Source organism: Capra hircus, chromosome 11 (genome assembly GCF_001704415.2).
Source record: "Capra hircus breed San Clemente chromosome 11, ASM170441v1, whole genome shotgun sequence".
In the NCBI taxonomy this organism is placed as follows: Eukaryota; Metazoa; Chordata; class Mammalia; order Artiodactyla; family Bovidae; genus Capra; species Capra hircus.
Window position 1 is genome coordinate 46,358,640 of NC_030818.1, and position 11,090 is coordinate 46,369,729.

The 11,090-nt window shown below is 44.1% G+C and overlaps 1 protein-coding gene across 1 annotated transcript; it reads left to right on the forward strand.

Moving 5' to 3' along the window:
• On the forward strand, positions 629-9,664 carry IL36B (interleukin 36, beta). Its single transcript, XM_013967643.2, has 5 exons — positions 629-755; positions 2,080-2,167; positions 2,677-2,784; positions 6,405-6,544; positions 8,559-9,664. Exons 2-5 carry the CDS (start codon positions 2,152-2,154, stop codon positions 8,769-8,771), a joined length of 477 nt encoding a protein of 158 aa, XP_013823097.2. The 5' UTR covers positions 629-755; positions 2,080-2,151; the 3' UTR covers positions 8,772-9,664.

The following is an 11,090-nucleotide window of genomic DNA, read 5'->3' on the forward strand; positions in this document are numbered from 1 at the left end:
CTCTAGAGCACAAGCTCAATAGTTGTGGCTCTTGGGCTTAGTTGCCCCATGGCATATGGAATCTTACTGGATCAGGGATCAAACCCATGTCTCTTGCATTGGCAGGTGGAATTTTCACCACTGAGATACCACGGAATCCCAGAAAGACTTGATTTTTAACTTAGCTACATTTCTTAGTGGCTATATGACTTTAGGTAAGTTTTGCCATCTCTCAGGGACTGTTTTCTTCCATAAGAAATAAAGATTAATGGCTCCCAAAGGATGAAAGATTCATCAGGTACATTCTATCAGATACAGAATGAGCTCTCAATGTTGGTTATGCAAAACTCTAAAAGGAGGACTATAGATTGCCCCAAATAGGATATGAATGAGGCCATGGCTCACACCGTCAGTGAATCAAGTGAGCCACACCTCTGCCTCCAAAGCAGTCCAGAAGGAAGTTCTCCTTCTTAACTCAGCATCTGGCCTTTTCTGTATTTCCTCATTGGTGTTTCCTGACATTTACTCTCCTCTGGTTTCTCTAGGACTCCAGCCTGGCCACACCTGTGTTGCCTCTCAATCACTCGCTGAATCCTCATGAGACCTCTGTCTTGGACCAGTTTTCTTGCCAAAGTGGGCACACCCAGAGCCAGGAAATAACCCTCCTTCCTCACTCATTTAAAGCCCTGGAAGTCCTGGACAGTTCTACAGGGCACTTGGGTGCTGGTGAAACCATAAGATTGGGCTCTAGGACAAGAGCATCTCTTTGGACAAAGGTAACTGCTGCTCCTCAGAAACTGTGTATGGGAAACTTTTTTTCACTGCTCTGTGTCCAGCTTTGAGGAACCTCTGGGAGCCTTGGCCCAAGACCCGCAGTGTCAGAGGAACTGAGACTGCTTCCAGAGTGCTGCTGGTAGTGGGTTTACTCTTTCTCTAGGGACGACTACAGATTCAGGCACTGCATATCCTGAGGCAGAGGGGGATGTGAACAATTGGTTCTCATTGTGGGGAGTTTGTGGTCTTCTTGGGGAATTGTCACGGTTCCCTAACCAGAAGCTCAGAGACAGATGTCCCCTAACAGAAAAGTTATGACCAACCTAGATAGTATATTCAAAAACAGAGACATTACTTTGCCGACTAAGGTCCGTGTAGTCAAGGCTATGGTTTTTCCTGTGGTCATGTATGGATGTGAGAGTTGGACTGTGAAGAAGGCTGAGCACCGAAGAATTGATGCTTTTGAACTGTGGTGTTGGAGAAGACTCTTGAGAGTCCCTTGGACTGCAAGGAGATCCAACCAGTCCATTCTGAAGGAGATCAGCCCTGGGATTTCTTTGGCAGGAATGATGCTAAAGCTGAAACTCCAGTACTTTGGCCACCTCATGCGAAGTGTTGACTCATTGGAAAAGCCTCTGATGCTGGGAGGGATTGGGGGCAGGAGGAAAAGGGGACGACAGAGGATGAGATGGTTGGATGGCATCACTGACTCGATGGACGTGAGTCTGAGTGAACTCTGGGAGTTGGTGATGGACAGGGAGGCCTGGCATGCTGCGATTCATGGCGTTGCAAAGAGTCGGACACGACTGAGTGACTGAACTGAACTGAACAGTTAAAATACCTAATGTGGTCCATGGACATCCTTTGTGCAGAGATGCCTCTTTGGATGAAGGGTTGGGGAAGATGTGAGTCAGAAAAACAGGGTAGCCACTGGTTATTTAGGATGCTCAAGCTTCAAGTCAGGATAGCTGGTGGCTTATCAGCTGTGCTAAATGGAGACAGGCACGCACTCTTTCTTCCTTTAAACCCAGAGACTTGCTGCACCAGAAGGTACCTGAGCTGACGCACTGAAATCTCCTAACAATCCTAGCTGTGATGGGTGGAGGGCATGCCAGGGTCACTGAAGCCTGGAGAGCCAGGACCACTCAGCCCTGACAGTGATGGGAGCTTCCATCTTGGGTTTTACAGCCCTGGAACATGCTTTTCCCATCCTTACTCTCAAATGTACATCTAAGATAGAGTCTCAGGACAGTTTTTTTTAATACAGAATTCCAGGGGAAGGGAGACAAATGGATAACGTGTTTTTCTTCCCTCTTTCCCTACAAGACTAATTGCTGACCACAGCCTCTTCACCATCTGGTCTACCTCATCCTCTTCACAGAAAGCCCTGAAGCCAACATGGCACACCCTATGTGTAAGTGGTGAATCACAAACCAGCTTGGAAATACTTCCATCTGGTCTCCCCAAAGAAATGGAGTACAGGGGTTTCTGTTTTGTACAAGAAATCCTTGTAGTCCAGATTATTCATTCAAAATAAATAAGTAGTTCTAGAACTATTTATTTATTTTGATAGAGTAAATAAGAAACAATGTATTGATGACTGATTTATATATACTTTGTTTTGTTACTACCCAGAGACTATCAGTCAGCAAAAAGACAAGTAAATGATAATCCTAGAAAAAAGGATGAATCTTGAAAGCCTCTTGAGACTATGAGTGCATGTAGCTTCTTTCAGATGCGTTGGTTCACAAACCAGCCCCTGTCCTATTTCTCTTTCCTTTTTCCAATAGCCATTCTTTGTCAGAGCAGTAAATCTACTCCTAGGAATCTTAGGAATCAAAGGCTTTTATTACCAGTTGCAATTGGAGTCCTAAAGTTTACAATAACCTCATGTATATTTTGTGATTTTCTGTCTTCTGGCAGTGCAAAAATATCCCAGTTACCATCACATTCGTGATTCTTGGCAGATGGTGTGGGTCGTAAAAGGAAATTCGTTAATAGCAGTTCCTTCTAGCAACAACGTTGAACCTGGTGAGTGACAATCAAAGCCACTGTGTTGCCCTTAAAGGGACATCAGCTTCACTGGGGATAGGGCCGAGCTTGTGTGAGCTTGGGAAGCATATTCTTGGGGACAGCTTCAGTGTCCTCAAGAAAGGCAGGAAAGGGCAAGATGGTTCCCTCACACTGTCTGGGAAAGGTATGAGGAAAGGAGACCTGTACTCAGAAATGAGGGTGTGATGGATCTGGAACTCTCCTCACCAAAAGAAAATGTCCTTAATTAAGAAGAGATTATTCATTCAATTAACAGCTGACCTTCTCCTTGGAATTTCTCTCTTCTAAATTTCAACCATTGTACCTCTGTCCTTAAATTTAAACTGCTTCAGCTTTCCATTACCATACCTATATTTTTCTAATCTGGAGTCCTCTCTTCTAATAATAGGGGAATATTCCTTCCTCCCATCAATCCATCGCATGCCTATTATACCTCAATAAAGCTGAAAAAAAAGTCAATCCAAGTCAGCTTCTTTTCCTTTCTTGTTTTTTCCTTTGATGTTTGATTTCATTCCCCTTTCCCCTGCTTATTCTGTCTTTGTCTTCATTCTAACTCTGATTAGACATGTGCTAATGGAACATTTCCAGGCTTAATACTAAAAACCTCATCTGGATTTGCACATTTTATTTCTACACGTGTTCTATTTTCCTATGTGGTAATCTATATACTGTTCTGTGTACAGTCATAGTCATGGAAGAGTACACAGCCTGTCTCCATTTCCCCACCTGTCCGTGCTTACACCAAACAATAAAGCTTCCGAATTGTTCTTTGCCCACTCATCTCTAGCTTCTCTTTCCAGTCACCAGACCCATTTCTCTGTCCTCACTTTCTGTTCCTCAGTGGCAGTCAGCATAATTGATTACTCTTTCTTGAACACTCTCTGTTCCCTCCTTTGGTAAGAATGTTCTATGTGGTTCACTGGCTCTTTTTTGCACTCTCCCTTATGACTCCACTTTCTCTGTAAAATAGCCAAATGCTGGCAATTTTCAGAGCTCAATCTGTAACTATCACACCACCACTCTGAAGGGACTCAGAGCTGGTTTCTTGGATTGACGTGTTGCCTCTTCTTTCTGGCATTTATGCTTCCAACCCAGCTGTCTCCCCTGAAAATTTTACCTATATCCTTTTTTGGTTCCATCTGACAGAAGATGATAGAGAGCAGAAGAGTGTGTATAGAAGGGCTTTGTGACCAAGCGTGAAAATGGCCTGGAACATTCCCATTCATAACCATTGGCTAAAATGGAGTCACATGACTTGTAGCTAACTGCAAGGGATGCTGGGAAATGTAGTCTAGCTCTGTATCCAGAGACAAAACGAAAACAGATTTTGGCTAGTAGCTAGTGGCCTTTAAATTCCAACTATCATAGGGTGGATGTTCAGTGAATGTTTCCTGAACTGTTTGCTGAGCTGATGTACAGGTCTCTGTAAACCATTTCCTTTTGATGTCCTCTCAGACATCTCAGTGGCGCTAGTGGTAAAGAACCCACCTGTCATTGAAGGAGATGTAGGAGACGAGGGTTCAATCCCTGGGTTGGGAAGACCCCCTGGAGGAGGGCATGGCAACCCACTCCAGTATTCTTGTCTGGAGAATCCCAGGGACAGAGGACCCTGGTGGGCTACAGTGCATGGGGCCACAGAGAGTCGGACACAACTGAAGTGACTTAGCATGCAGACATCTCTAACAACATCTATTCCAAAAGTGGAACTGTGGATCTGACTTCTCAAAACGGTTGATGGACCCAGTCTTCCCCATCTTCTTTAGTGGCGCTACCATCACCCTGTTCACTGGAGCCAGCAATACAGGAGGCATCCTTATATCTTCTTTTCTTTGATCTCCATTTAATCCACCAGCAGGGACTGATGAGTCTATGTGCAAAATAAGCCTTATTTCTAAGTTAATATCGTCTTTCACTTGGAGCACTGTATTACTTCCTCACTGCCCTCTCTCCCACTTCACTTGTGTAGCTTCGCATCCTATCTTCACAAACCATCAACAGTGACCTTCTTACCACATTAATTGAAGAATATTGTTTCCAAGTATTTGTGTTTTGGGGATGGAAGTTCGGGGAAAGTGAGCAGTGAGGAGATCTGAGGCACACCAATCTTATTTTTGGAGCCTGGAACTTACCGAGCTTCTTTCCATGTAAGGGTCTTGACATTTCCTTTCCCTGTCAACACTCTTCATCCAAACCCCTCCACCACCACATTCCCATTTCTTCATTTACTGGCTTCCTCTTAGCGTTAAGTTCTTGGCTTGAACCTTACTCTGCTTTTTCGCTTCCTCTTTCTTGGTTTCTCTCCTACTGTCTCAGGCCTTTGTCAGTTTCCCCAAAACAGGTGTTGCCACTTGTGGATCTGGTCATTTCTCTGTTTCCATGGTTTAGTTCCATTTTCCATGGTGGCAATAACAGTGTCTCTTGTTCTCAGCTAAATCTCCAAAGCCTTGAGTGAGCACTCAACAAAGAATGTTGAATGGATAAATTCCCTTCTTCCTACCCAGAAGGCAGGTGAATGCAGAACATGCAGGCTCCTGGGAATCACCTGCTAAATTAGTTGAGAATTAAATTATACTGATAGCGACAGAAAATCCACTCAACTAGGAATTAGGGCTTCCCTTGTGGCTTCCCAGGTGGTGCAGAAGTTAAAGCGTCTGCCTGCAATGTGGGAGACCTGGGTTCGAGGCCTGGGTCAGGAAGATCCTCTGGAGAAGGAAATGGCAACCCACTCCAGTACTCTTGCCTGGAAAATCCCATGGACGGAGGAGCCCGGTAGGCTACAGTCCATGGGGTAACAAAGAGTTGGACACGACTGAGCAACTTCACTACTTCACTAGGAATTAACTAGGGGCTTCCCCAGTGGCTCAGCAGTAAGGAATCTGCTTTCCAATGCAGGAGATGTGGGTTTGACCCCAGGGTCAGGAAGAACCCCTGGAGGCGGGCATGGCAACCTACTCCAGTATTCTTGCAGAGGAGCCTGGCAGGCTGCAGTCCATGAGATTGCAAAAGAGTCAGACATAACTTGGTGACTAAACCATCCAGCAGGAATTGAATAAGATAGAAATTCCTTTCTTTCTCACAGAAAAGAAGCCTGAGAAGGCAGACTAAGGCCCATAGGTGCCTCTGTAATGCCACGAGATTCCAAGGATTCTAGGGTTCTGCTTTACCATCTTCAAGATCACCTTCACCACCATCTAGGTATAGATAGGGAATAAGAAGAAAGCTCCTCCCAACTGAGTGAACTCCTTTTAAAGAAGAACATTCTTAGAAATCCTACACAACATTCCACTCCTATCTCATGGGCTAAAACTTAAGCATGTAGTCAAAGTTAGCTGTAAGTGTGATGGGAAATTTATTTTTATTTGGGGGAAGTAATATATCCTGGTGAAGCTGGGGCTCTGATATTAAGAAAGAAGTAGGAAATGGATTTCAGCCAACTGATGAAGGGTCTCTGACATATGGCTAGTGGGAGAAGACTTCCGGAGGGGGGCATGTCCTGGCTGCTCAGTAAGTATCCCTCAGATGTGAGTATCAGACCAGAAGGAATGGCCTTTTCACTGCTTGGAGCCTGACACCTGTTTCCATTTTCCCTGTGTTTCCAGTCATTCTTTCTTTGATAGCATGTAGAGACATGGAGTTCCATGAGGAAGGAAAAGGTACTCCACATTACATGGGAATCAAGGACAAAAATCTCTGTCTCTACTGCACAGAAATCCAGGGCTATCCCACTTTGCAGCTTAAGGTGAGTGGTTGTGCAGCTAATTAGAGAAGTACATTAATGAGAGGAAGTTTCAATTTCATTTAATCTATTACTGAATATAAGCAATAGGTTTGTATAATTCTATAGTAATAGAAGAACAGACTCTGCATGATTTCAATATCTTTAGACCATGAAATTTTTGCACCTTGTTTTATGTCCCTGGATGGTCCAGGGTCTCCTGGTTTATAGTGTATGGGAACTTGAATAGAATTTGTATGCCACCACTGTGTGAAAATTGTACAATCTTAATTATGTTGAATTGGTCCATAGTACTTTTCAGGTATACCATATGCTTCTATTTTTCTGTCTATTCATTCTAGTAACTTTTGAGAGTTTGATATTGAAATTCCAACTAAAAATCTTAATTTAATATTAAAAGGTGAGACACTACTTTGTCAGCAAAGGTCCATCTAGTCAAGGCTATAGTTTTTCCAGTAGTCATGTATGGATGTGAGAGTTGAACTATAAAGAAAGCTGAGCACTCAAGAACTGATGCTTTTGAACTGTAGTGATGGAGAAGACTCTTGAGAGTCCCTTGGACTGCAAGGAGATCCAACCAGTCCATCCTAAAGGTAATCAGTCCTGGGTGTTCATTGAAAGGACTGATGTTGAAGCTGAAACTCCAATACTTTGGCCACCTGATACAAAAAGCTGACTCATTTGAAAAGACTCTGATGCTGGGAAAGATTGAGGGCAGGAAGAGAAGGGGACAAGAGAGAATGAGATGGTTGGATGGCATCACCGACTCAATGGACATGTGTTTGGGTAAACTCCGGGAGTTGGTGATGGACAGGGAGGCCTGGCATGCTGTGGTTCATGGGGTTGCAAAGAGTTGGACACGACTGAACGACTGAACTGAACTGAACTGAACTGAAAAATAATTGTAACATATAGTGGAATAATATGTAACTTTGTTCTGTATTTTCCAAGTCTCCTGTAAATATGTTATCATCCTTTCATGCTGCTGCTGCTGCTGCTGCTAAGTCGCTTCAGTCGTGTCTGACTCTGTGAGGCCCCATAGATGGCAGCCCACCAGCCTCCCCTGTCCCTGGGATTCTCCAGGCAAGAACACTGGAGTGGATTGCCATTTCCTTCTCCAATGCATGAAACTGAAAAATGAAAGTGAAGTCGTTCAGTCATTCAGTGTCTGACTCTTAACGACCCCATGGACTGCAGCCCACCAGGCTCCTCTGTCCAAGGGATTTTCCAGGCAAGAGTACCAGAGTGGGTGCCATTGCCTTCTCCGCATCCTTTCATAATTTAGAAAATAAAAAAGAAAGAAGAAAACAAACAAACCAAAACCAAACAGGTTTGCAATCCTGGATATTCACCATAAAGAAGGAAAGCTGACTTGATTCCCAAGTCAACACAAGGGACCTTTGGAAGGTGTAAGACTCATTTTACTGAAAGAGCTTACTCTGCAAGCCAGAGAATACATCCATGAAAATGTTTCAGAATGGCCATTCTCAGTCCTCTTTAACCATCTCCCAGAGATCCTCCAAGGCTCTGGGATGCTTCCTCTTAAGTAAAGCTAGTGAATGGCACTGGAGACCAGAGGGGAGATTGTTAATTGGATTTGGTGGATGACATGCTTATGGTCCCCATTCTGAAAGTCAGATATGTACTTATGAAGCCAATCCTCTGCTTCTGATGGAAGGTGTAATGTGTAAACCCACTTGGAGGTGGGGAATCTCATGAGACTGCCCTGAACCATCAAATGAGTGCATCCATGAAAGAGTTTACAACTCCCTCTGTTTTCAGAAAGGCAGTTCTGGTTCAAGGAATCAGAAGCACTTCTTGTGATGGGATTCTGGGGTGGGGCCAAGTACTGGGAACCAGTGGATTGCCTGTTTTGAGAGCTGGCATCCCCCTCTCATCTGCCTGTGTCCCTTACCACTGTCCCTCTCTTTGCAGAAAGGGGACAGCACCAGGGCTGAGTTAGTTTATCTCCCTCCTCCCCCAAATCCTCTCTAACCAGCCTTTCTCTTACCTTCAGGAAGAAGATATCATGAATCTCTACAGTAAGCCCAGAGGAGAGAAGCACTTCCTCTTTCACCGCAGTGATGAAGGCTCCACCGTTGTCTTTCAGTCCGTCTCCTACCCTGGCTGGTTCATTGCGACCTCCTCTGAAGCAGGGCAGCCTGTTACCCTCACCAAGGAGAGGGGCACAGCCAAAAGCACGAATTACTACTTAGAGGGTGGACTCTAAATCCAGTCTGGGCTCTGGGTGGCTGAATCCTGTTCAGAGGACCAAGCAGTCAGAGGTTCTTCTGTTTGAAAACACAACAGGTCGTCTTAAGAGACCACCGTACATGGATGCCCATCCACAGCCTACCTCATTCTCATCACCTCAAAACCACCTCCTCTTCTAGATACCCTCTAGATTTGTTGCTGTTGTTTAGTCACTAAGTTGTGTCTGACTCTTTTGTGACCCCATGGACTATAGCCTGCCAGGCTCCTCTGTCCATGGAATTTCCCAGGCAAAATGTTGGAGTGGGTTGCCATTTCCTTCTCTAGGGGATCTTTCTGACCCAGTGATCGAACCCACATATCCCGCATTGGCCAGCAGATTCGCTGAACCACCAGGGAAGCCCACCCTCTAGATAATCTCTAGATAATTTCTAGATACACTGTGTCCCCTGCTTGCACGTCATTCCAGTGTGAAGCCTAAGAGTCACTTTTTATTCTTTCTTGATCTTTTCCCATCATCCTGGTTGCCAAGTCCAGTTAAGTCCACTCCCAAATCCTTCTTGCAACCTCTCTTGCTATCCCTTCTGCCAACCCATAGCCTGGAAATGTGACTTCCAAACATATAATCCTATCAATACAAGATATTAATAATTCTATGCATGCTTATTATAAATATTGTAACATGCACTCCAAAAGATGAATCTAAAGGGTAAGGTGAATGTAAAATAAAAATATCACAAGTCTTGAGAGTCATGATGAACTCATAGTATCATTAGTTAATAATTTGACGCACAGTATACAATTCAGTTAAGATTAATTGCTAACCATAGTGGATGTAAATCAATCTGTATTTCAAAGATTCACTAATCGCAGTTTATACTTTTTTCAAGCATCAACTATGACATATTCTTGTTATTATTCCTGTTTCCTAGACTTTTAGGGGGACATTCAACCACCAGTTTCTTTATTCTGATGCTTTTAAATCAGTTGTCCATTTTGTGAGGATTACTTTAGTTAAAGCTTGTAGTAAAATTTATGAATTCACTCAACCAGAGACAGGCAAATTGCAGGTTATATAATGCCCTGAATATGAATGTGAGCATATCAGGTTTTCTTCCTTCAGGAAACCTTGCCCTTCTTGGTATATGATGAACAGGCATATTGGGCTTTTCAATGACTGGGAACCCTTCACCAATGGGGGAGAGTGGGCAGGGAAATTTCAGCTCTGTAGTCCATATGATTCCTCAGAGGGTCCAAGCAGGATTGAGTCACAGTCACCCATGGGAGTGTTGAGCTCAGGAACACCTCCTTGCATTGGTTTCCTTCATTTCCCTGCTTCAGTTTCTCCAGCTCCCATTCTTATTCCTTCAGATCATTTCTCATCATTCCAAGATAGACAGATGGAGAAAGAGAGGAGGGACAAGATGGCAGAGTAGAAGGACCTTGAGCTCACATCCTATCATGACAGACGGAGAGAGCTCTATCAGTTTTATTTCCCTTGTTTCAGTCTCTGAAACACTGGTTTCTATGACTTTTTCCTCCAGCCTTTGAGATACTCTAATATTCAAAATGTTGATGCTATTGTTGTACTTTTGTCTTCTATTTACTTGAACATAGGCATTAAAAATAATTTTATTCATTTTTGTTTGCAATGGGTCTTCACTATGCAACGGCTTTTTTTCTAGTAGTGGGGAGAGGGTTCAACTCTTTGCTGCTGTGTGGGGGCTTCTCATTGCAGCGGCTCTTCTTGGTGTGGAGCACAGGCTCTAGGGCACTTGGGCTTCAGTATTTGCAGCTCTCCAGCTCTAGAGCACAGGCTCAATAATTGTGGTGCACTGGCTTAGTTGCTCTGCGGCCCGTGGGATCTTCCCCGACCAGGGATCGAAACTGTGTCTCCTGCATTGACAGGCAGATTCTTATCCACTGAGCCACCAGGGAAGGCCATGACTAGATGATCTTACTTGTTATGAATTTAAGTTCCAAATGGATAACAGTGATTTAATCTGGCCCAGAGCTCTTGTTGGAACTCCAGATTTGCACTTACAACTACCAGCTTGGATATACTCCGAACCTGCAAATTGAGCATGTCCTAAGGAGCACTCTTGATCCTTGCCCAATATGCCTATTGCCTCAGCCAGTCTTTTCCATCTCAGTTACTCAAGATAGAAACCTGGAGTCATCCTTGATTTTCCTCTCCCTAAAGACCTAGGTCCAACCCATCAAGTCTATTCACCAAGAAGCCTACCTTCAAAGTACATCTCAGATCCACCCATCCCTCTCCAACTTCTCTGCCATCCACCACTGGATATCTGGAAACCATAACTCACCAGTCCTGTAC

What these genes read in the sequence shown, in the direction of transcription:
- IL36B (XM_013967643.2), top strand. An exon ending in TAGCAACAACGTTGAACCTG is followed by an intron (nt 2,785 to 6,404) that starts GTGAGTGACAAT and finishes CTGTGTTTCCAG; the next exon opens with TCATTCTTTCTTTGATAGCA. An exon ending in ATCCCACTTTGCAGCTTAAG is followed by an intron (nt 6,545 to 8,558) that starts GTGAGTGGTTGT and finishes TCTTACCTTCAG; the next exon opens with GAAGAAGATATCATGAATCT.